At 44.2% G+C, this 26174-nt stretch overlaps 1 protein-coding gene, 1 long non-coding RNA gene and 1 pseudogene across 2 annotated transcripts in view; 1 reads left to right on the top strand and 2 right to left on the bottom strand.

The window, feature by feature from the left end:
* Positions 1-2546: 2546 nt before the first annotated feature.
* On the bottom strand, positions 2547-3367 carry LOC102978773 (60S ribosomal protein L7-like; annotated as a pseudogene).
* Positions 3368-8038: 4671 nt separating this feature from the next.
* LOC114486169 (uncharacterized) lies at positions 8039-12201 on the bottom strand. Its single transcript, XR_003679481.2, has 3 exons — positions 12074-12201; positions 10196-10577; positions 8039-9783 (listed from the first exon to the last, which is right to left on the bottom strand). It is a non-coding gene; the product is annotated as an uncharacterized lncRNA (long non-coding RNA).
* Positions 11282-26174, top strand: part of WWTR1 (WW domain containing transcription regulator 1) — a 142510-nt gene continuing 127617 nt past the window's right edge. The window contains exons 1-2 of the mRNA XM_024131908.3: positions 11282-11562; positions 11990-12423. Of these exons, the coding sequence (XP_023987676.1) occupies positions 11993-12423 (431 nt within the window). The 5' untranslated portion in view covers positions 11282-11562; positions 11990-11992. The remainder of the gene's footprint in view (positions 11563-11989; positions 12424-26174) is intronic.

A 26174-nucleotide genomic window follows, 5' to 3' on the forward strand; every position in this document is an offset into this window, starting at 1 on the left:
TGTAGTTGCGGCATGTGAACTCTTAGTTGTGGCATGTGGGATCTAGTTCCCTGACCAGGGATTGAACCCGGGACCCCTGCATTGGGAGCTCGGAGTCTTAGCTACTGGACCACCAGGGAAGTACCAAGTCTTTTAACAATTGCAAGAGAAAACTAAAACTCGAGGAGTTTTTTTCCCTTGAAAGCCATAACCAGTTTTATTTTTACAGATATTGATACAATGTCTACTAGCTAGGCTGAATTATATTATCATCTCTAACCTGGAGCTCCTGGCTGTACAATCAATACCAGAAAGAGCCTTGATTGGCAGTTTTTTTGTTTTTTTTTTAATGTATTTATTTAATTAATTTATTTTTGGCTGCGTTGGGTCTTCATTGCTGCACGTGGGCTTTCTCTTGTTGTGGTGCACAGCCTTCTCATTGTGGTGGCTTCCCTTGTTGTGGAGCACAGGCTCTAGGCACGCGGGCTTCAGTAGTTGTGGCTCACGGGCTCTAGAGCGAAGGCTCAGTAGTTGTGGCGCACAGGCTTAGTTGCTCCACGGCATGTGGGATCTTCCCGGACCAGGGCTCAAACCTGTGTCTCCTGCAGGCGGATTCTTAACCACTGTGCCACCAGGGGAGCCCCTGATTGGCAGTTTAATAGACAGTAGTTACAGAATTTTTTAGTCAGGTGGTGGCTACTTCTCAGGGATCTTCTCCTTCAGTTTTTTTTCTTTTTGGCATTTCATCAAGGTGTTCTAAGTCCCTTTTCAAATATTTTCAGATTATTTTCTCTCCTGTGAAACATAAAAACAATGGTGGGTGGGAGGAAATTCACAGAATGAACAATAAAACGTCTCTTGCCTGAAATCTTTGCCTCCAAAATGGGAGATGATGATTCAGTAGAACTGCAATGTGCAGCCACTAGGTTGGTGCCCATGTAGTCCTAAAATTGTTTGGCTGTAAGGGCATCATGTGATACTTCTAAGTATCTTGTTGGTGATTTGTTTCTAAAAGGTAAAGAGCTAAGAGATTTTTGTTCCTGCTAAGAAATGCCAAGCACATGAACACAGGCAGCTATTCCATCTCTGAGTTTCTCTGCCTGGGCCTTCTTTCTGAGAGCTTCCTGCCTTCCCTTTAGAATCATGCTCATTGTACTTATTCTTGACCTTGCTCTCCCTCCTCCCCACCATTAAAGGTGATTAGTCCAAATGGACACCTGATTCAAGCTAAACCAATCAGATGCCTTTCCCTGGGAATTTGGACTTGAGGCAAAAGTCCATTTCTCTTTCAAGAGAAACTGTATATGTGAAATTGTGAGGTGTAGTCAACCGTGTGCCATGTGGATTGAAGAGCAGAAAAAGCTGGGTGCAGAAAGAAGAATGAAATAGATATGCAGAGAGAAGTGGGGTAGGGGAGACCGAAAGAGAGAGAGAGAGAGAGAGAGAGGGATGTGGACTTTTTCAGGTTCTATGCAGTATACTTGTAATTGCTCACTTTTGCTTCAGTGAACATAACTTTTTACCTGCAGCCAAGAGGAGTCTTAACTTTTCCTCCCACTACTGGCAAGTGTATGGTATAGAAAATATGAATTTGCCTAACAAGGTAATCCTGGACTCACAGGAAACACTTTGATCCTGTAGGAGCCTCTTCTTGCTGCAGGAAGAAATCTGCCTGTTTTCTGAGCTCTTTCCCCACACCAGCCCTTGAAGGGTCTAGAAAGACTCAATCTGAGGATCAGGACAGACTGAGGTTTGGGGGCTCCCAAGGATTTGGGGCTGTTAGAGCCCCTAGTTAAATGGCTAGGCTATAGTGCCTAGTCATCATTTGTGATATATTTTTTCTGTAACAAAATGCATTCTGGAGCTTCCCTGGTGGCGCAGTGGTTGAGAGTCCGCCTGCCGATGCAGGGGACACGGGTTCGTACCCCGATCCGGGAAGATCCCACATGCCGCGGAGCGGCTGGGCCCGTGAGCCATGGCCGCTGCGCCTGCGCGTTCGTAGCCTGTGCTCCGCAACGGGAGAGGCCAGAACAGTGAGAGGCCCGCGTACCGCAAAAAAAAAAAAAAAAAAAAAAAATGCATTCTGAGTTCCAAATGACCAATTTACAAAATGACTTTAGGACTGCAATCCTTTAAAAAAAAATAAAAGAAGCAGGGACTGCCTGTTCCGTATTAATTAGTAGTGATGATTCACAACACAGAAGGGGTTCTTTAATACACACAAGCACTCCATTAATCAGGACTTGATTGCATTTTAAGTTCCCTCCAACACATTTGACTTTTCATTTATTTAATGAGAAGGAAGAGACAACTAAACTTCAATTTTCTGTGCGTTGAATGGCCATTAGATGACAAGGCATTTGTGAAATGATACTGTAAGTCAGTGGAGGAAAAATAACTTTAAAAATATCCTCTCTCTCTCTCTTTTTTTTTTTTTTTTGAGGAACAGACAGAATTCTGTAATGCTCACAAAGGAAGAAGCAATTAAGACTCTGATTCAGTTAAGAAGTTATAAGAGAAATATAATTTGAAAGCCTGGAGGCACTAGACAGTTTGAGTTCTGGCTCTTTTTTTTTTTTTTTCAATTTGAAAGCAGTCACTGTTTATTAACTGACCAGATTACAGAAATAATCATGGTAGATACCTTAGTTCATCCTTCTAATAAGCCTGTTGATCTGGTCTTCCGTGTTGCCAGCAACTCCACCTTCCACAAAATGGGTGGTCATTTTCTTCATTCCACCTGGTGGAGAAGACAATTTGAAGGGCCACAGGAAGTTGTTTGCAAACGTTTTGCAACAGTATAGATCTCATGAATCAGATCCTCCATGCAGATAATACCGTATTTGCCAAGAGATCAAGCATCAACACCTTATCTTGTCAGGGCAATTCGCTTCTTGTTGATTTTGCCCTAACCACGTTTGTAGATCAATTCATTTACTGACTTCAGGTCTGGGTACCTCCAGGCAATGTACGGTTCCACAATTCTCAGCATGTTAATTGAAGCCTTGTTGAGCTTCACAAAGGTGCCACTGAAAATCTGACGGAGACGGAGAAGCTGCAACACCTTTCGAACCTTTGGGCTCACACCATTGATACCTCTGATCCTGATGACAAACGCCAATTTGGGTTCCGTGGGTACGTAGAAGTTGCCGGCTTGTCCTGCCATCCTAGCCATTCGAATTTCAGTTCTGTACATCTGCCTGTATTCCTTGTGATAGTGCTTAGCTTTTTCATAGATAAGCTTCCTCCTTGCCTTTCAAAGCATCTTTTGGGCAAATTTCTTTCTCAGGCTTTCTCAGATCTTAAGCTCTGCGCAATTCTTTCGCTTTTCCTTAAGGGTTTCCGGCACAGCAGGAACCTTCTTTTTCTTCTCTTCCGCACCCTCCATGGTTCCAGCCGGAAAGAGCTGAGTTCTGGCTCTTTTGTTACAACTCAGTGACCTTCGGCAAGACACAAATTTATCTGAACCTTTGTTTTCTTATCTGTAAAATAGGAGTTCCAGTAAGGCTTGCCTGCCAATTCTTACAGAGTTACTGTGAGATTCATGTGTGACTGTACACGTGAAATTCTTTTGTAGTCTGCAAAGTATTATATAAATATTATTCACTCTTATTGTGACAATTGAAATACTAATAACTTTTAATTATTTTGACTAGGGGGAAATGTCTACAGTCATATGGTCAAATTAGGAGTTACTGTATGGCAGACACTACATGAGAATAAATTCACCCTCTGATCCAAGATTGTATGCAAATATATATTTTTATTTTTATTTATTTATTTTTATAAGCCAATCTTTTTATTTATTTATTTTTTGCTGAGTTGGGTCTTTGTTGCTGCGTGCAGGCTTGCGACGAGGGGGGCTATACTCTTCATTGTGGGGCGCAGGCTTCTCATTGCAGTGGCTTCTCTTGTTGTGGAGCATGGGCTCTAGGCACGCAGGCTTCAGTAGCTGTGGCACCCGGGCTCAGGAGTTGTGGCGCACGGGCTTAGCTGTGGCACACGGGCTCAGTAGTTGTGGCGCACGGGCTTAGTTGCTCCGCGGCATGTGGGATCTTCCCAGACCAGGGCTCAAACCCACGACCCCTGCATTAGCAGGCGGATTCTTAACCACTGCGCCACCAGGGAAGCCCTCAAATATATATTTTTAAAGGAAACTTTTGTTGTTTTTAAGCATGTGTGAGTTGAACCATGCCTGTAGGGTTAGCTCTCTTGTGGAGCAGCATTTGCCTCCTGGGCCCTCCTTCCACCCTGTCTTAGTTTGGCTGGTCCTCTCCTCGTCTCCTTGGCTCCAAACCACGGTTGACTTTTCTTTACCAGGCACGAAAAGTGACCTCACTTGAGTCTGGACAGTTCTGAGACAGAGAGATAACAGTAGAGCTTGTATATGCTTGGCTCCTGTCAACATGACAAATAAGACAGGGGAAGAGAGGTGGCTTGAACAGCTGGTGTAACCAGATCTGGGACTTATTTGGGTAGAGGGAGAAGTTGAATGATATTGTCAACCAATGAATGTCCTATCAGGTGGTGAACTCTTCCAAGCTTGGCTTGAAAGCCCACTTCTGGTCTTGCACATAATGGGCATCCCATTTTTTTTCTTTCAAAAAGAATTAAAAAAATTTTTTTTCCCAAATTTATATACATATATATATATTTCTTGAATATATGAATAATACCGAGCACCTTGAAATTTCCCCCCAAACACTGCTAATTAGTTCTTTCATCACACAAAATAATATTAATAATATGGTTTGGGCTTCTGAGGGTGATGATTCAATTTCTCTATCATGTGACACATTTATAGATCTACACAGATCTAAGTACATAAAGAGAGACATTTATCTATGTATTTTACTTTTACATAGACATTTTATTTTTTGGTATTACTTTAGCATCTTATTTTTCATTCATTTCCTACCCGCCTCAATGTTTTTGAACAAAGTTATAATTATGGTATTCATTAATACTTGCTTCTGGATTTTTTTTCATCAAAAATTATTAAAAAAAACATTTTCACATTGATATATTGTCTTCATAAGTACTACTTCAGATAGCTACCAAAAATTCACTGGATATATTGAGCCGTCACATATACTTAACCAATCTCACGTTAAGTGTTTAAGAAGCTTCTAATTTTCCCCTACTATAGATTATGCTGCAACTGGCAACTTTCCAATACAGCTGCTAGTTAACCTCCAAACCACGCTTTATGTTGCTAAGCATTTTCTTTTTCTTTCCTTTTTTTTTGTGGTGAGGGCGTGCTACGCGGCTTGCAGGATCTTAGTTCCCCAACCAGAGACTGAACCCACATGTTGGCAGTGAAAGTGTGGAGCCCTAACCACTGGACCTCCAGGAAATTCCCGTGTTAAGCATTTCCCAAAGTGTATTTTCCTTTTCTAAAAATATATTAATTAATTAATTAATTAATTTTTGCATTTAAAATTATTTTCTCCAGTCCAAAAAAAAATATGTATAGTAAAAATACTAAAGGATAAACAACTTGTGCACAGAACCCAAGTAAAGACTAAATCTCAGAAATTGCTTCTTCCTCTTGTCCAACTGCATTGCTGAAGTAACAGATAGCATTAGGCAGACCACAGTCCTATCCATCATCACTTTTATCAAAATTATCTTCCTTATGATCATACCAGTGATGCATTTTTTTAGGAACACCAAAGTGAAGCCTGACAGTGAGACCCGCATCTGGGGAGAGTAAATGCAAAACTGGGTGGCAGCACCAATCATTGTAAGTATTTGTAAACTTGCCATATGCTGGACACTGTGGTAGACACTTGAGGTGTGGTAAATTATGAATACACAAGTACCATGTCAAGGAACTGGTCAACTCTTACCCTCCTGTTGAAAGAATCTTCTTCAACAGTTATCTGGACTCTTTATTATTCAAACCCTTATCTGTTCAAAGTCCTTGTCTGTTTTGCTCCTCTTCAGTTGCTAATGGTGATTCTACTCTGGGAATTTTCTCCATACTGGTTCAGCAAGTCCAGGCAGGTTCTGCCCCAAGGGCTCCTGGGCTAGAGTCCTTTAACAACTCACTCACCCCACCAAGTTTCTGACCATTCACCTGAGCTGGAATCATTCACTCGGACCAAGTCAGTGATTCAGAGCTGAGAAAAGCAGCCTGTGGCTTTCCTCAGGCAAAATGGCAGCCAACAGCCACTGGGCTAGGCTAGCGTACTGGACACTCCTGTGTGGAGAACACCTTGTTAGGCATGGGGAAGAGAAAAAAGAAAATGAAGTCCTCTTAGACTTGTCCTCAAAGAGCTTGCAATCCTTTTCAGGAACGGAGTCCATAGGCAGTGCCAAAATTACAGTGAATGGTGAGAGGGTACCTTACAAACTGTTAAGAGTACACCAGTGGGTGCTGGAAGAGGAACAGGCAAAATCATATGAGGATCATCATTCCCTCAACAGGGAATTATGGCCTTCAGAGAAGCAATTCCATAAGGAAATGCAAGATGTGTCTAGCCCTGCAGCTATTTACAATCCAGTTGTCGAGGCAAGAGATACGGAGGTAAAAGTTAAAATACAAACGTGTGATTATGTGTCAAGGGAGTGAAAAAGACAAGAACAACCTGAATTTAAAGGAAAGGAGGGATGGATGAAGGTTTGACATTGGATTATGGAGGGCAGTTTTGAGCAGGGTTCAAACAAAGAGACAGGTGTAGTGAAGGACTAGGCCAAATGTGCTTGGTTCAGAACCTAGCTGGAGTGGATGAGGGACACATCTGTGTAAAAATTAAGGTCAGAAAGCTGTGAAGATGGCAGTTTGTTGGGAGTCCTTGGGTGCTGGATTGATAGCTCTGACTTTTATTCTTGTGGGTAGTTGTTCAAAGCTTGTGAGCCAGGGAATGACATGAAAATGGGAGGCCAGAAATGAGGGACTGGAGGGAGAGAAACCAATTAGGAGGCCACTGCAAGGCTTTGAAGATAAGGTCCTGTTGTGGGAGTGGGAAAGGAAGCATGGGCTTGAGGGACATCAGAAGGAAGAATTGACAGTCCTTGCCGTTGATTGGATACGGACAGAGAGGGAGGAGAGATGGATGACTCAGGGAAGCTTTCAGTAGGAAGAGTGTTGAGGAGAGGCTTTGGAGGCTGGAGATCAGCTTCCGGTGCAAAGTCTTTGCAAGTAGAAAGATTTGCATATCGGCAGGAGTGTACTCTCATTTGATTATCTTATAAAAATTGTGGAGTTTCTTCTGTATGAGATAGGTAGGCAGTAGGTATCTCACTGTTTAAAAATGACAAAACCAGAGAGCAACTCCTGGCTCAAAGGAGGGGAGAGTAGAAAAAAGCACTCCGATCTAGGATTACAAACCCTGGGCTAAGTCCCAGCTTTTTTCCCCCCCAAGAATTCATTTCATGTATTTGGACAAAATACAGGCATACCTCGGAGATATTGCCAGTTTAGTTCCAGACCACTGCAATAAAGCGAATATTGCAATAAAGTGAGTCGCTCGAATTTTTTTGGTTTCCCCGTGCATATAAAAGTTACGTTTACACGGTACTGTAGTTTGTTAAATGTGCAATCGCATTATGTTTAAAAAAAAGACAATGTATATACCTTAATTAAAAAATACCTTATTGCTAAAAAATGCTAACATCATCTGAGCCTTCAGTGAGTTGTAAACTTTTTGCAATAGTAACATCAAAGATCCCTAATCACAGATCACCATTAGCAAATACAATAAGAAAAAAGTCTGAAATATTGTGAGAATTAACCAAACTATGATGGAGACACGATCTGAGCAAATGCTGTTGGGAAAATGGAGCCGGTAGTGTTGCGTGATGCAGGGTTGCCACAAACCTTCAATTTGTGAAAAAAAAAAACGCGGTATCTGTGAAGTGCTACAAAGTGAGATATTCCTGTACTTTAAAACTCACTGGGCCAGTCTCCTTACCTGTAAAATATTTGTCTATTATCTACTTTATGGGTCTCAGCCCAAATCACAGCCATTATTTATTAAATACTTTAGCATGTAACAGAATTTGTGTTAAGAACTTTATTTGTAATTTCTTATTTAATCTTTAGAATGCCCATTCTGCATTAAAAAAATTCCAAAATTTAGTAGCTTAAAACAATATTCATTTTATTTGTTCTACAATGTGGGCTGGGCTGGGCTGGGCTCTGGTTCTACTGGTCTTGATGCTGGTCACTGATGCCCTTGCAGTCAGCTGTTGGGCCTGCTGGGGGCTGGGCTCAGCTCCGGTGCTAGATGGCTGGAGTTCTCCCTGTCTCCACCTATCTCAGGGCCTCTTCCTCTGCACGTGGTTTCCCCAGCAAAGTAGTTGTAGTTCTTCCCTAGTGGCTCAGATCTCCCAAAAGTACAGAAGCAGAAACTTCCACACCTCCCTTGGGGTTAAAAGAGGGAACAAGCACAGATGCAGGGCTGCGTTTTCCAGGTGAAGGCAAGTCACTGGCCCAGTGCAGATTTAAGTGGGAGGGACTCCATAAGGGTGTGACCAAAAGAAGGGTGGTCCATTGAAGGCCAGCAGTGTCACAGACTACCACACTACTATTTCCAATTTGTAAATGAATAATCTGTGATTTAAGGGAGGTTAAATTACTTGCCCAATGTAGAGAGTTGAGCTAGGCATTTCAAAGCTTGTGTTCTAAATCAGTGGGAACAGATAAAATTTGTATATAGTCGTTCCTCAGTATCAGCAGGGGGTTGGTTCTAGGACACACCGCCCCCCCAACCAACCAAAATCTGAGGATGTTCAAATCCCTTATATAAAATGGCGTAGTATTTAAATATAACCTACACACATCCTCCCATGTACTTTAAATCAGCTCCACATTTCTTATAATAACTAATACAATTAAATGCTACGTAAATAGTTGTCAGTGTGCCACAAATGCAAGTTTTGCTTTTTGGAACTTTCTGGAATTTTTTTTTTTCTTTAAATCCACAGTGGATGTGGAACCCAAGGATACAAAGGGCCGACTGTAATTTGTTTTCATCTAAAATCCTGTGAGGTGGGTACTGTTATTGTTTCTAATTTACAAAGGAGAAAACTCAGGAATAGAGAGTTTCAGTATCTTGCCTCAGGTATTTTCCTCCAGAGATTCATTATACACTTACCTGTCACACCATACTGCCTCTTACGGCAGTACCTGATATACACAAGGCACCTGTAAATGTTCTTTAATCTGAAACTATTGTTTGAAGCAGTGAAGCAAATCCCTTTGGCCATCCACTATCATATCTTATAGACTGTTTGAGAACTGGGAGTTTTCCCTTTGAGCTATCACGTGATCAGAGCAGTCTCCATTTCAGGCATCTACTTTGTCCTCCACTATCTATGTCTTGGCAAGGAATGACGGCATCCTTGCCCACCCAGCCTCAATCCTGATTCTCCCTAAATGATTAATCTCATGGATCCCTCAGCATCTTCCTCTGTGCAGCAGCCAGGAACTCTTTACAAAGCAAGACCTTCCTTCCTGGGTGAGGACCTTCCTGGAGTTGGGCTGGCCTCAAGGTTGCATCTGTTCGTCAAGTGGCTTCTGAATTAGTAACCTTTCAGTCCCAGTCACTTCCTCTAGTTCCAGAGCTGATTTGCCCATTGTTGCAACGGTGGTGGCTTCTGACGATAGCTTGTAAAGATGCTATTTCCCATGGAGTGACCTGTGGCAGCTTCCCTTTCCCCCTGCTGTCCTATGGGCAGAAGACTTGCTGATGGGAAACAGTTCCAGAGGCTCCTGAAGGAGCTGTATGCTCTGCTCACCTTTGACAGTGATCCACATGACTGTCTTTCTCTCTCAGGCAGTCTTGATTTTCCCATCTGTGGGGAGTTTGGAATCAGAGCACACCCTCAAACACAGATAATGGGGGGCGGGCTCACTTTGGTGACCCCTGCTCTCTGTTTTGGGCACTGACAGGGAGAAGCCATTCAGGGAATGTGCCCCAAATACTCTTACCTTTTCCAAAGCAAAACTATGGGGTGGCCTTGTCTTTCCCATAAACTTTCCTCCTTCAAAGCAACTCCAGATTTTAATTTTGACTTTGTTCCACCCTTATAAAACTGTGAAGGCACAATACTTGCACGTGATACAATTCTATTTTATTTAACAAAGAGGTATGTAGGCAGGTATGTCTTCCAAGTGCTTTACATATATCGCCTCATATGACTTATTTCATAAACTTATGTTTGAATCAAATGGGGTCGGGTAGGGACTTTCTGAAGCCTGGCTTACCTCACAGCTACTCTCCCCTTCCCCTCAATGGAGAAGGGACAAGGGAAAGAAGGAACTGAGCTGCTCCGGAGGACCAGGCCGCCTCCTACTTCCCGCAGCTGTCTTGCCAGTCTAGATCTAGCAGGGGGTCTCCACCCCTCGCCTAGATCCAGTCGGTGGGAGGGTGGGTGGTTTTTTCCGGGTCACTGGCGCACCCTCTCTGCTCCCAGCCACCTGTTCCGCTTCCATCCCAACATCCAGGCTCTCTGGAGGGCGTCAGGGACATTCCAATCCTCCTACTACCCGCGCGGATGTCCCGGGAGAGGGGGGCACGATCGCTGTCCCTTTCCACCGCCCAAGCTTTGACCAGGTTTCTTCTCAACCCCTAGTGACCTGAGTCATCCTGGAGAGGAAAACAAGGATTGATAAATGGTTTGAAGGTTGTTTACAATGAACCAGTTGGCGAAGCCGCATCCCTAGCGACAGAGGCACTTTCTGGGCACCGTCTGCGCACGAGCAGACAATTGAAAGCCAAACAGCCGAGATGCCTCCTCGCCAGACCAAATATGGTCACAAGCGCTAAGTAGCCTCCCGTGGAAAGGCTGGCCTCGCTGGTGTCTCCCCGCTCCGGGGCGCACCCGGGCCCGCCCTCAGGCAGAATCACGGATCAGTGCAGCGCTCCGGCGCCCCCGGCCTAGGCACCCGGCGCTACGCGAGGTCGCGGCGCCCAGGACCGGCCCTTGCTCGGTCTGGGCCCCTCACCCGCGTGCCCTCCGCCGCCCCCAGCCTTGGTTTCGGTCCACAAGTCCTTGATTAAACAGGCTCGGGCCACTTTCCCTTTGATCCCGCCCCAAGTCCGTGGTAAACTCAAAGGAATGCAGATCCAGGGCTCCGCGGGAGAGGTCCGGGCGACCAGGAGGAGTGGGTGGAGGGCCCCCGTCTCCTCTTACCCTGCAAAGTACCCAGCACGCCCAGGGAGGAGGAGGAAGAGGAGGAGGAGGAGAAAGGGGAGAGACGAGCGGGGGCAGGCAGGCTGGGGACTTGGAGGTCATGCATAATTCAACAGCTCAACTTTCGGCCCCGCCTCTTTCCTGGGAGTGGGAGTTTGCTCCAAACTTTGTTTATGGGACAGTCCGGGAGCCGCGGCGGCCGCGCTGTCTGCTTCTCCTCCGCCTCCTCGCGGAGCGCGAGCGCCTGAGGCCAGTTCGGGGGATGTGAGAGCAGAAGCCCCTCGGCTGCCAGGCACCGAGTCGGGTCAGGATTTGCCAGCCGGGCCCCGGCTCCAGCCCTGCAAGCTCGGGACGCACCCTAGCGACCCAGGCCCGACGGCGAGTTCGGGCGGGACGGCGGCCGCCGCACGCCCAGACTCGGCTTCGCTGCGCGCCCAGGTAGTGCCCGCTGGCGCGCGCCCGCTCACCCGGCACCACTCCAGGGCGCCCGGCTCCTCGGGCTTCCGGAGTTGAGATGTTGGAGTTGGCTCCGGTTGAGACTTTGGGGGGCTGACTGCCCTGGAAAGTTTCGACCTGTCCTTTGCCACCAGCAGTTCAGCAGCGTCTCCAGTGCAGTTAACTCCCAGCAGCCACCCCATCCCCCCTTTCCTGGTAACTTCTTGGCTTCAAGAAAGTTGCATAATTCTCGAGGCCAGGAGGGACCCCTCCCCCCATCCGGCTGGTCTTAACTGCTGGGTGTCTGGGATCCCGAGGCAGACACCTATCTGTCTCTTCTGCTTTTTTCTCTCTATTCTCTCCCCCCCGCCCCGTATTCCCCTCTCCGACCCTCAATAAAAGGCCAATCTGACCTCCTTTCTCCTTGCAGAAGATGAATCCGGCCTCGGCGCCCCCTCCGCTCCCGCCACCCGGGCAGCAAGTGATCCACGTCACTCAAGACCTAGACACGGACCTCGAAGCCCTCTTCAACTCGGTGATGAACCCCAAGCCCAGCTCGTGGCGGAAGAAGATCCTGCCCGAGTCGTTCTTCAAGGAGCCTGACTCCGGCTCGCACTCGCGCCAGTCGAGCACCGACTCGTCCGGTGGTCACCCGGGGCCCCGACTGGCCGGCGGCGCCCAGCACGTCCGCTCGCACTCGTCGCCCGCGTCTCTGCAGCTGGGCACCGGCGCGGGCGCTGCGGGGAGCCCGGCGCAGCAGCACGCGCACCTCCGACAGCAGTCCTACGACGTGACCGACGAGCTGCCGCTGCCCCCGGGCTGGGAGATGACCTTCACGGCCACTGGCCAGAGGTACTTCCTCAAGTAAGTCAGCCTGGAGCTAGGGGGGACACAGAGTCACGATACCCAGGGCGTGCACGCTTGTTCTTGAGTGTGTGCGTGTGTGTGTGTGTGTGTGTGTGTGTGTGTGTGTGTGAGAGAGAGAGAGAGAGACAGAGACCGAGACAAAGAGACAGAGAGAGAGAGAGAGGTGATGTGTCACCTTCCACAGTTGTTTCCCAGAGATCTGGGAGGCTGGAAGTAGGGAGTGAGTCTCTGGGTGTTGGAATTGTAAGGGATCAGAAACTGAGTCTGGTGAAGTTCTTCCAGGGTCCTGGAAGTCACAAGAGATTCGGGACATGGAAACTCTTAGAGGTACAAGAAAAAAAAACTTTTGGGAGAATTCTCATGAAACACATAGGTGACTTTGCCCTGCAGCTGGAGTACCGATACAGACGCCTGGACCCGAACTGCCCACTCTAAGTCAGATAACTCAGAGCCTGGTCCACTGGGATATGACACCAAGATAAATGCTAGAGCAGATCTGAGGCTTGGGGAGGAGAGGGACTCTTGGTAGTGTAGGTGGTCTCCAGTCTCTCCATTCTTGAGAAAAGCAGTCTGGAAAAGTGAACACTGCCTGGTAGGCCTTACTGGTGACGTGATGACCACACAGCACCTGTGATGTAATTAGTAACTGCCTGGTGAAGTAGTTGTAGGCTGGACAAATCAACTGTGTGGAAATTGGGTCGGAGTTTTATTATGTCGCCCTTGGTAACCTGAAATACCATCGAATCAGGAGCCTGCTTTGTCATTCTTCCCTTCCCTTTGTTCCAGCTTTTTGATGTAATGAAGTTTACATTTGAGTGGAATTAGACTGTATAGGAAAATATATTCATAGGCATAAAGAAGGTTGTTTCAATTGTGGTACCCTAAAATAATATATTCTGGAGGAGAAGCCAAGCTGGAACTTGAAATGTAATTAGTGAGGTCATGGGTGGGGGGTCAGGCTATCAATGGCCTGGATTGAAGTCGTGCCATCTGGACCACTTGGTCCAGGATTGCCTGCACTGGCTGGCTGTTCACTGCCATGGAGGGAAACTCCTCCTCTAAGAAGTTGCCTTGGAATTTATGTTAAAGCCCATATTTCTTTGATTGAGTAGCTTTAGTTTAGACGTTATGTGCTATTTTAAAAAGATAATCAAGCCTTTCTTTGGCACTAATATTTGATACTTTGATTGCTGTGAGAGGACCCTAATAACAAATACACAATGATGGGTAAGGCTTATAATAGCCAACGCTTTGACTCATACTGGTGGCCAATTATTCCTTTCCCATCCCAAAGCTGTTGATGTCTTGTGCAAGGAGGAGTGCTTTATTTTTTTGCTGGGGTTGATGCATTGCTGAGAAGCCCTTGTCCTAAAACAGACTTGATGGTCATTTTAGTCCACAACTGGTCTTCTGGTTTTTGAGTGACAGTGTGGACACATACTCAGTGCTTTGATTTCTTTTTTTTTTTTTTAAATTAATTTATTTATTTTTGGCTGCGTTGGGTCTTTGTTGCTGCGCACAGGCTTTTCGCGGCGAGCTGGGGCTACTCTTCGTTGTGGTGCGCGGGCTTCTCGTTGCAGTGGCTTGCCTTTGTTGCGGAGCACGGGCTCTAGGTGCGTGGGCTTCAGTAGTTGTAGCACATAGGCTCAGTAGTTGTGGCTCACGGGCTTAGTTGCTCCGCGGCATGTGGGATCTTCCCAGACCAGGGACGGAAGCTGTGTCCCCTGCATTGGCAGGCATGGATTCTTAACCGCTGCGCCACCAGGGAAGTCCAGTGCGGAAGTCCAGTGCTTTGATTTCTAAATGGCTGGTGGAATTCAAGTATGTGACGTAATAGCATGATGTTTTTCTAAGTGTGATGATATTGTTCCAGAGGATGGCATTGGTTTGTATACTATATAAAGATCCAAAGTAGCATCTTGTATTGCTTTACTTAGGTAAATGCAGTTTTGAATATCTTACTGTGACTTTTATAGAAATGGACTTAGTAGTACATACAAGTAGAAAAAGACCCAATAATTTCTAATAGTTTTGGAGGCTATTTTTGGTCCCAAATGATTTTTGAACTGTGTTTATAAATATACACACACAAATATATATATGATTGGTATAGCTGGTTGTTAAAAATATGAAATAAGAGCTGGGCTTGCCTAATACCTGAGGAAAGCTAGGGGGAAAAGATCCCTAAACAGAAATAAAACAGAAGAGTTCCCTTTTATACAGGCTTTGAATGATTGGAGTAGCTCTAAACTATGTTTGTGAAACTAGGTTAAAAATGGAAGTTAGCCTTGGGTTTAGAGAAAGTTGATCTGCGCCATTTGCCTTGTTCTCCCAACTGAAAGTCACTCCTCAGTCCAAAGCTGGGTGCATCTTCGTTTCACTTTGGATAGTCAGTAAAGACAACAAGTGGAAAAACGTGTAAGCGGTAGGCCTGTAGGCTTGATCTGATGCTATCCCTGGAAATTTTTTGGCCAAGTAGCTAAGGGAATTTAAGAAATTAAGTCCCTGTGACTTTTGTTTTTTGAGATAAGCAATCTGCCAAGAGTTCTCTGAATTTCTTTTGGAGCTTTGTTTAAAGTTGGAATAAGATAAATGTTAGGTGCCACACTTTGTTACACAGCCTCAAAAAGCAATGTATTTTGGTGGATTTAAGTAGAAGCTTGGAAAATGGTGGCAACTAACCCTGAATTAATTTTCATAAAGTCTACCCATGACTTTGCCCCAACATCTGTGAAATGGGGCTAGCAGTAGAATCCTATTCTTGATTTTGTCAGGAGTTGAGGGCTTTATAAATCAGAAATCAAAGTATTTTATAATTGACAAGGTCATTTTCTGGGGGGAAAGGTTAGAAAACTGAGGCCAGGGAAGCGTATTGACGTGACTTGGGGAATGCTGTTTGTGATTATTTAATGGTGGACCCTGGACTGGCCCTCTAATCTGTTGAGCTTTATGGGATACAAAGCCTGGACATCTAAGAAGCTTTAAAAAAACCTTTTTGTCATTTTCTCAGGCAAGATTGTTCCTAGGTATATGGTGTAATCACTTTCTGGTACCTGTTACAGGGCACCTTTTCTAAGCATTCACACTTTCCCTGTGGTGTTAGGGTAACATTTAACAATGGGGAGGATAGAATGTTAAAACGCATGGCCTCTGAAGACTGACTGCATTGTTCCTGCTGTTCTCTACAGCTCATAAATCAGGCTGGTGTGTGTAGGTGTTGGGCTCTTAGCAACTGGCACACTGTGAACACTGATCACATTAAAATTAAAAAAAAATTTCTGGTTATAAATGGAATACGTGTTTGGTGTACATAGACCAGAAAATAGAGAATTATAAAGAAGAAAGTGATCTGGATTCAGTAGAACTTTCCATTCTTGTAGAAAATTTTGATTGGAATAACATATTCTATATGAAAAATTATCCCCACTCTTAAATTTAATCCCAACTCTAACATTTGCTGCCACTCTCAATTTTTAGTAATAATTTTAGTGTTTTGCCTTTTCTGAAATGTGTGGTAGAAAATTATTTTTGTCAAAGTCATCTGTGCAGTTGGTAACAAACCCAAGAGTATAAAAGGACTTTTGTTGAAACACAATGGTTTCCTTCACCTTCTCAAGGCTCACAGAGGGAACCTTTCAATTTTTAATTTTTATTTTATTTTTTAATTTTTTAAAAATAAATAAATTTATTTATTTATTTTTGCCTGCATTGGGTCTTTGTTACTGCTTGTGGGCTTTCTCTAGTTGCCGCGAGTGGGGAGCTACTCTTTGTTGTGGTGTGCAGGCTTCTTACTGGGGTGGCTTCTCTTGTTGCGGAGCACGGGCTCGAGGCGTGCGGGCTGAGTAGTTGTGCCGCACGGGCTTAGTTGCTCCGCCGCGTTTGGGTTCTTCCCAGACCAGAGCTCGAACCCATGTCCCCTGCACTGACAGGTGGGTTCTTAACCACTGAGACACCAGGGAAGCCCCTTTACAGTATTTCTGACTCCCCATTTTGTAAGTCAAGGAGGTTTGGGTGGCTCTCAGTTCCACAATTTGCTTCTCGTTAGCAACACCTTAATATTCCTAAGCTCTGAACCCATAACCAATAAAGGTTTTGTGCTTTGTCCCCAAATTGACTTTTTAATTCATAAATTATTCTTGAAGTTGAAAAACTGGAGGCAACATTTACTATAATTTATTGCCTTGTTTATTAACATTGGATCTTAGACTTGCACATTGTGTCTGGTGTCAGGACTCCTGGGACACTCAAAGGAGGATATATCCAGCCCCAAAGTCATAGGGATTCTTTCTTTTCACTCTTCATCAGTTGTTAAAATTTGTGTTACCTTTTAGTTTCTTCATCTTTGGATCTTGACTTTCTTAAACATTTTTTCCCATTATTTCTAATTGCCTTTTTATATGTTTATATACTATTTGCTTTTATTATGATCTCAAAATTTTCCAGGCTCTCAATCCCCTGGGTTCTGTCAGGTCTCCTTTCCTTAAGCTTTTATGTCCAGATTCCCTCATCTTTCTGTTCCATTCTTGTTGCTCTCTAGATCTACAACAGAGCTGCCAATCCTAGGGCTTCTCTTTACTTTTTTCTATGGCTAGGAGTGCTGTTTATTTGTCTTCCTCTTTTTTGGTTTATGCCCTCATTTTGCTGGAGTACATGCTTGAGAAACTGTTTTTTTTTTTTTTTTTAAATTAATTAATTAATTAATTTTTGGCTGCGTTGGGTCTTCATTGCTGCACATGGACTTTCTCTAGTTGCGTCGAGCTGGGGCTATTCATGGTTGTGGTATGTGGGCTTCTCATTGCGGTGGCTTCTCTTGTTGTGGAGCACAAGCTCTTGGCGCGCGGGCTTCAGTAGTTGTGGCTTAGTTGCTCTGGGGCATGTGAGATGGTCCCCAACCAGAGATCGAACCCGTGTCCCCTGAATTGGCAGGCGGATTCTTTTTTTTTTTTTAAGAGAGATTGCTTTTATTATTTATTTATTTAATTTATTGATTTGTGGCTGCATTGGGTCTTTTGTTGCTGCGGGCGGGCTTTCTCTTGTTGTGGTGAGCAGGGGCTACCCTTGGTTGTGGTGCACGGACTTCTCATTGCGGTGGCTTCTCTCATTGCAGAGCACGGGCTCTAGGCGCGTGGGCTTCAGTAGTTGTGGCATATGGGCTCGGTAGTTGTGGCTCACGGGCTCTAGAGCAAAGGCTCAGTAGTTGTGGCGCACGGGCTTAGTTGCTCCGCGGCATGTGGGATCTTCCCAGACCAGGGACGGAACCTGTGTCCCCTGCATTGGCAGGAGGATTCTTAACCACTCCGCCACCAGGGAAGTCCTATTTCACGGTATTTCTAAAGATTAGATAACATATTTGAAGTGTCTGGTACATAGTAGACTTTCAGTACAAGTTTGTTCTTGCCTCCCCTTGCCTCCCCACATGCATATGCCGTCTACCTGGCCAAAATCAGATGCAGAGACCTTGCTAGTAGGATAAACTAATTTTGACTCTCAGTTATAGTTTGGTGCTGAATGAAGCCTGGATCTGGAATTGCAAGCTGGTTTTAAAAATTGTAAATAAAGACTGAGAATCAATTTTCCTGTTACAAAACCTAAATAGGAATGCCCACCACAGATGCCCTTTTGCCGCAGCATCTTGGGCAGAGGATATCTAACCTCTTCTGAGGAGGGTCTACTTTCTGATTTTTGGAATCTGGCTTGTAGCTACTAGTCGAGCCCCTTTTGTGTGTGGTCGGGGGAGTGAGATTGAGAAGTGGGGTGAGAGGAAGAGGGGAGGTAATTGACATTGGTTGATTACCTGCTGTATTCCAGAGGAGGCAGGGAGCTGTGAGTCAGTACTTCCCGGAGAGGCAGCACCAGAATCACCCATGGAACACACTCCTGACACATGTGTAAGGAAACTTGATTCATAACCCTAGGTGCTTTTCACATGTTCTTTTAACTCTCACAGTGACCTGTGAACAGGTACATATTATTTTCTCATTTTACTGTCGAGGAAACTGAGGCACAGTAAGGTTGAGTAAATGGCCCAGGGTCACATAACAGGCGAGTTGCAGAGATGGGATTAGAATTATGTGACTCTCAAACCTGTACTTCTGCACTTTTACTGTGCCGCCTCATGTCAGTTGCATGCCCATAATTAGACCCTGTAACTAGGTATCCTTGGTGACCAGATAACTTTGGAGTGGTGAATGGAGCGTTAGAGTTTGCTTCTAAACTCAGTCTGGCTGATCAGATTTGGAGCTCTCAGTGCTGGAGAGAGAGAGAAATGATGAAACAAACCAGAAATGGATAGTATACCTGCAATGACTATTTTTTCTTCTCATTGAGATTTTCACCATTAATAAATCCATATCATTTTACAGGGCACACAGATGTGACATGGAGGGCGGATGACCTAATTTATGTCAGGATTGGGTATGTTGCTGAGAACTTGTTGAGAGGGTTAGTTAGATGTTAGTAGAGTAGCTTACAGGAAAAGAGGTTCTCATCGTCTTTATAACTGCAGAGATTGATTAGAAGTAAATTGCTTAAAGGGTTGATTCAGTGTCAGTTTTTGTTTGTTGACAAATTAAGACATGTAGGAATTACACCCTTACTTATCATCTCTGCCTTTCCCGTCCTCCCTCAATGAAATATCTAACCACAGGAGAGGATGGTGGAAGTAAATGAATTCACCAATCCAGGGGATAAATTTTTTTTTTAATAAATTTATTTTTTTGGCTGTGTTGGGTCTTCATTTCTGTGCGAGGGCTTTCTCTAGTTGCGGCGAGCGGGGGCCACTCTTCATCGCGGTACGCGGGCTTCTCACTGTCGCGGCCTCTCCTGTCGCGGAGCACAGGCTCCGGACGCGCAGGCTCAGCGGCCATGGCTCACGGGCCCAGCCTCTCCGCGGCACGTGGGATCCTCCCAGACCAGGGCTCGAACCCGTGTCCCCTGCATCGGCAGGCGGACTCTCAACCACTGCGCCACCAGGGAAGCCCATAAACTTTTTATTGAAGGGGAAGTTCTGAGGGGATGGCCCTTCTGCTGGTCTGTGGGGGACTGTGAATGTTTTAGTGCATTGAAATATCAGCAGAGCAATGTTTCCCAAAGTGTATTCCTTGGAACCCTAGTCCACTCAGATACTTGGTGAACAAAAGATTCCTGGACCAATAGATTTGGGATATGTTGCAGGCTCTATCCCTCTCTTGGAATTTCACAATACACGTTCAAGACTCCAGAGTCACTTGTTACAAAACTAGTTTATTTTGAAGCCAATATTTCACAAGCGTATTTGACTTTTGAACATTTTTATTCCAACTATTATCTCATAGTGTCCACCTAGGAATGTCCTATGGACTTTGGGAAGCATTTTTGTGACTTCCATTGTTATTTCTCTAGTTGAGAGTTTCATGCTTAAATCAAGTTACAGTTTTTCTTTTCAGTGTGCTTTGTGTAGATGTATTATGTTTTCATTTATATTTCTTGATTTAACAGTTAGTTACCAATGCTTAGAGATAAGAAATGGCCCTGAATATCAGACAAGTGGGATATAACACATAAAAACCCAATAATTATGGTACATTGTGAAAGGGTCATAATTCTGATTTTATTTTAAAAAGTGTGTGTGTGTCTGTCTGATAGAGGGTTACATACCAAACTGTGTTCGATGGTCAGTTGTGGGATTATGGAGATGTTTCTTGCCTACTTTTTTCCTTTCTGTATGTTCCAAATGTCGCATAATAAACATATTTCTTTCTAAATCGGGGGAAGGGGGAAGTTATAAAAAGCACAGGAGAAAGCAAGCAAAGAGGCAAGGGAAGATGGAGTGGTAGATTTGGGTAGGTGTGTGGGACTTGGGAGGGATCTCGTAGCCTTAGCTCAGTAACTGAAGCCTGGAGCTTATGTTACTAAGGAGATCCTCTTTGGGAACTGCTTGTGTTTTTCTTGTTTTGGGTTCTTTTCTTTTCTTTCTTTTTAAAAAAAATTTTATTGAGGTATAGTTGAAGTACAATGTTGTGTTAATGCCATACAGCAAAGTGACTCAGTTACACATATATACTTTTTCATATTCTTTTCCATTATGGTTTATCACAGGATATTGAATATAGTTCCCTGTGCTATACAGTAGGACCTTATTGTTTATCCATTCTATAGATACCAGTTTGCATCTGCTAATCTGTTTTGGGTTATTTTCTTTAGAAATGAACACAGTAATTGCTAAAATCTTAACCAAAAATTCTCCAGAAAAGTCAGGATAAGAAGTAGACTTAATGGCAAATCTTCTGAATTTCCTTCAGCATATTCTTTATTTGCATACACTTCTTCCTGGACTTCCAGATTTTATTGAATGTTCCATCTAGACCCAGCAGATGATAAAGGGAAAAACAATGTTTGCTGTTAGATGAAGCGAAATCAGGAATATATGCGAAGGAAATCAGGAATATATGCTTTGCTCTGTGCCTGGCACGGTGAGCAGCCCTGAAAGTGTACTTACTCCTGTCTTGTTCCTGGTTGAGATGGTGATGGGGGCTCTGCTCTCCCAGGGCCTTGCCCTTGTGCCATCTTAAAGGTCTTTAGCCGTTTCAGCATTTACAGCAAAAAATCATTGCACTCTTCGCACCAGAATCACCCATGGAACACACTCCTGACACATGTGTAAGGAAACTTGATTCATAACCCTAGGTGCTTTTCACATGTTCTTTTAACTCTCACAGTGACCTGTGAACAGGTACATATTATTTTCTCATTTTACTGTCGAGGAAACTGAGGCACAGTAAGGTTGAGTAAATGGCCCAGGGTCACATAACAGGCGAGTTGCAGAGATGGGATTAGAATTATGTGACTCTCAAACCTGTACTTCTGCACTTTTACTGTGCCGCCTCATGTCAGTTGCATGCCCATAATTAGACCCTGTAACTAGGTATCCTTGGTGACCAGATAACTTTGGAGTGGTGAATGGAGCGTTAGAGTTTGCTTCTAAACTCAGTCTGGCTGATCAGATTTGGAGCTCTCAGTGCTGGAGAGAGAGAGAAATGATGAAACAAACCAGAAATGGATAGTATACCTGCAATGACTATTTTTTCTTCTCATTGAGATTTTCACCATTAATAAATCCATATCATTTTACAGGGCACACAGATGTGACATGGAGGGCGGATGACCTAATTTATGTCAGGATTGGGTATGTTGCTGAGAACTTGTTGAGAGGGTTAGTTAGATGTTAGTAGAGTAGCTTACAGGAAAAGAGGTTCTCATCGTCTTTATAACTGCAGAGATTGATTAGAAGTAAATTGCTTAAAGGGTTGATTCAGTGTCAGTTTTTGTTTGTTGACAAATTAAGACATGTAGGAATTACACCCTTACTTATCATCTCTGCCTTTCCCGTCCTCCCTCAATGAAATATCTAACCACAGGAGAGGATGGTGGAAGTAAATGAATTCACCAATCCAGGGGATAAATTTTTTTTTTAATAAATTTATTTTTTTGGCTGTGTTGGGTCTTCATTTCTGTGCGAGGGCTTTCTCTAGTTGCGGCGAGCGGGGGCCACTCTTCATCGCGGTACGCGGGCTTCTCACTGTCGCGGCCTCTCCTGTCGCGGAGCACAGGCTCCGGACGCGCAGGCTCAGCGGCCATGGCTCACGGGCCCAGCCTCTCCGCGGCACGTGGGATCCTCCCAGACCAGGGCTCGAACCCGTGTCCCCTGCATCGGCAGGCGGACTCTCAACCACTGCGCCACCAGGGAAGCCCATAAACTTTTTATTGAAGGGGAAGTTCTGAGGGGATGGCCCTTCTGCTGGTCTGTGGGGGACTGTGAATGTTTTAGTGCATTGAAATATCAGCAGAGCAATGTTTCCCAAAGTGTATTCCTTGGAACCCTAGTCCACTCAGATACTTGGTGAACAAAAGATTCCTGGACCAATAGATTTGGGATATGTTGCAGGCTCTATCCCTCTCTTGGAATTTCACAATACACGTTCAAGACTCCAGAGTCACTTGTTACAAAACTAGTTTATTTTGAAGCCAATATTTCACAAGCGTATTTGACTTTTGAACATTTTTATTCCAACTATTATCTCATAGTGTCCACCTAGGAATGTCCTATGGACTTTGGGAAGCATTTTTGTGACTTCCATTGTTATTTCTCTAGTTGAGAGTTTCATGCTTAAATCAAGTTACAGTTTTTCTTTTCAGTGTGCTTTGTGTAGATGTATTATGTTTTCATTTATATTTCTTGATTTAACAGTTAGTTACCAATGCTTAGAGATAAGAAATGGCCCTGAATATCAGACAAGTGGGATATAACACATAAAAACCCAATAATTATGGTACATTGTGAAAGGGTCATAATTCTGATTTTATTTTAAAAAGTGTGTGTGTGTCTGTCTGATAGAGGGTTACATACCAAACTGTGTTCGATGGTCAGTTGTGGGATTATGGAGATGTTTCTTGCCTACTTTTTTCCTTTCTGTATGTTCCAAATGTCGCATAATAAACATATTTCTTTCTAAATCGGGGGAAGGGGGAAGTTATAAAAAGCACAGGAGAAAGCAAGCAAAGAGGCAAGGGAAGATGGAGTGGTAGATTTGGGTAGGTGTGTGGGACTTGGGAGGGATCTCGTAGCCTTAGCTCAGTAACTGAAGCCTGGAGCTTATGTTACTAAGGAGATCCTCTTTGGGAACTGCTTGTGTTTTTCTTGTTTTGGGTTCTTTTCTTTTCTTTCTTTTTAAAAAAAATTTTATTGAGGTATAGTTGAAGTACAATGTTGTGTTAATGCCATACAGCAAAGTGACTCAGTTACACATATATACTTTTTCATATTCTTTTCCATTATGGTTTATCACAGGATATTGAATATAGTTCCCTGTGCTATACAGTAGGACCTTATTGTTTATCCATTCTATAGATACCAGTTTGCATCTGCTAATCTGTTTTGGGTTATTTTCTTTAGAAATGAACACAGTAATTGCTAAAATCTTAACCAAAAATTCTCCAGAAAAGTCAGGATAAGAAGTAGACTTAATGGCAAATCTTCTGAATTTCCTTCAGCATATTCTTTATTTGCATACACTTCTTCCTGGACTTCCAGATTTTATTGAATGTTCCATCTAGACCCAGCAGATGATAAAGGGAAAAACAATGTTTGCTGTTAGATGAAGCGAAATCAGGAATATATGCGAAGGAAATCAGGAATATATGCTTTGCTCTGTGCCTGGCACGGTGAGCAGCCCTGAAAGTGTACTTACTCCTGTCTTGTTCCTGGTTGAGATGGTGATGGGGGCTCTGCTCTCCCAGGGCCTTGCCCTTGTGCCATCTTAAAGGTCTTTAGCCGTTTCAGCATTTACAGCAAAAAATCATTGCACTCTTCTTGTGTGCCAGCGCAGTGCACTGTGCCGGGAGGGGAGAAATGTGGCAGCTTTTCGGACCTCAGGCAGCTGACAGTCCAGCTGGAGAGACATGGGGAATACAGACAAAACCAGGCTAAATAGCCTCCTTCTGACCTGTGTGCAGCTACTCTCCTGGGTTGGAAGCACTTTGAGGTGTGTCACAATAAGGCTGTCATTTCCATTATGGTAATAGGTCTGAAACTTGCAGCTGGGCTGACCGTCTTTTGGTTTCTCCCATTGGCTGTACTCCTGGCCTCAGGAACTTGGCACAAGCTGCTATCTGTGCCTGGAATATTACTTCCCTGCTCTTTGCCCGGTTAATGCCTACACTACCTTTAGGCATCACCTTAGATGCCAGCCCTGCAGGGGTTTTCACCTGACTCACAGCCCCGGAACTGGCTTAGATGCTCCTGCTAGGTTCTCCCGCAGCCCTCTGCGTCTCCGCAGACGTAGCACTGCTGCTATAATACTATCGTTGTGTGGTTTGTTTTTTTTTTTTTTTTTTGGCCACACCTTTTGGCACATGGGATCTTGGTTCCCCGACCAGGGATCGAACCCGCACGCCCTGCAGTGGAAGCCCAGAGTCCTAACCACTGAACTGCCAGAAAATGCCCCATATTACTATTGACTTATTTCTCTTTCTTACTACACTGTAACCTCCATGAGGGCAAGAAGATGTTTTTCTTGCTTGTCATTGTATAACCTGAGCACAGTGCCTGGTACATAGGTAGGTGCTTGATAAGGAAAGAATCCCATAATATTTTCTTTTAAATCTTTGCAAGCTTGCACCCTGGAATTCTTCATAGGAATCTGCCGTGTTCAGGAACGTAGTTCCATCAGGTCTGTGTGCATCCTGGATTGAAAGTTTAGAATCCTAGCTCCACATACTAAATGCAGTGGAGAGGAAGATAGATGAAGGGTGGGTGTTCAAAGAAGTCTCTGTAAAGGTGGTTGGGCATAAATGGAGTCTTGAAAAATGGGAAAAATGTGGGCAGGTGAGCAAAAGGACCTTCCAGGAAAGAGGGGATAGGAAGAGAAGTGCAGAAGCAGAAATGCTAAGGGTCTATTTTTGAGGCCAAGAAGAACCTGGCCTGACTTAGCTTGAAGATAAGTATTGGTTGTTAGATGACCATGCCTCCCACTGAGGCTTTAGAACCTCAGCTAGGATGGGTACACGGACCTTTCACTAGTAAATGCCAGCTTCCTCATCCCTTCATTGAGATCCACCAATCCTAGAGTTATCTGAATGTAGCATAAGACCCCACCATTGTCCCTTATGTTGAGGTCTTCCTAGTTCTTTAGGGAACTAAGCACTTTATACTAACGTATGGGTCTGAAGTGATAGTGCTTTCCTAGCAAAGCAGCCATTCCTCTGTCCATCCATAGATCCATTCATTGGTCATACATTTAATTTAGCCTCTGCAGTTCCACCATAGTGGGTGGTCTTTGCTCTCCAAGTTAGTGGGGTACGGGGCTACCCTCGACTCAGGCCCACCCCCACTGAATCTGCCATCTCTGCTTGTAAATGAATAGCTTGCAGGTCTGGTTGTTCCCAGAATACTTTTGTAGTTTTGGATGAGGCTGATCACCTGGGCACAGACAAAATTGAGATTCTGGAACCACAGTTAATCCACCGAAGCCCACCTAGGCCCTGAGCATCCCGTGGCCTCCCTCTCAGGGGAATCCTTCTGAAACGCTTAGTGAAGCCCACTGGAAGCCTTTTCACACTCACTCATGATGCTGAATCACATGTTAATGTTTCCAGACGACTTCACATTAAAAAAAAATTTTCAAATAGGTAATAAATACACGTAAATGACAAAGTTTTGAATAGCACCAAAGCATGTACTGTGAGAAGTCTCTTTTACCCTCCCTCTAGTCCTCTGGTACCCTCCCCAGCATACCAGTTTCTTTTGTCTTTCCAGAGAAACTCTATGTGAGTCCAAGTATGCATATGTATATGTAAATTAAATGTGTATTCCCACCTAGACTATTTTCAATACAGTACAAATGGTACACACTCTTCTGTACCTTCCTTTTGTCATTTAGTATATCTTGGTGTTTATTCCTCTTCTGTACATAAATATCTGCTTTATTTCTTTAAGGACTACATAGTATTCCATTGTATGGATGTACAATGAATTTCTTAAACTGATCCCCTATTGATGGACACTTAGATTGTTTCTGATTTTATTTTTAAGTATAAAAATATTATATGCTCAGCCACTACTGGAGGGAGGAAAGTGGAAAATAGATGCTTCTGATTTTCCCTGGATCCCTATTTAGAGACAACCGTTGTTAACGCTTTATCTAGAGAATTCTTTGCGTAAAGAGCAGAGACTCTCTGGCTCCTACCTAATTTATTATCTGTCTAGCTTGTCT

The sequence above is a fragment of the Physeter macrocephalus genome, chromosome 1 (assembly GCF_002837175.3).
Source record: "Physeter macrocephalus isolate SW-GA chromosome 1, ASM283717v5, whole genome shotgun sequence".
In the NCBI taxonomy this organism is placed as follows: domain Eukaryota; kingdom Metazoa; phylum Chordata; class Mammalia; order Artiodactyla; family Physeteridae; genus Physeter; species Physeter macrocephalus.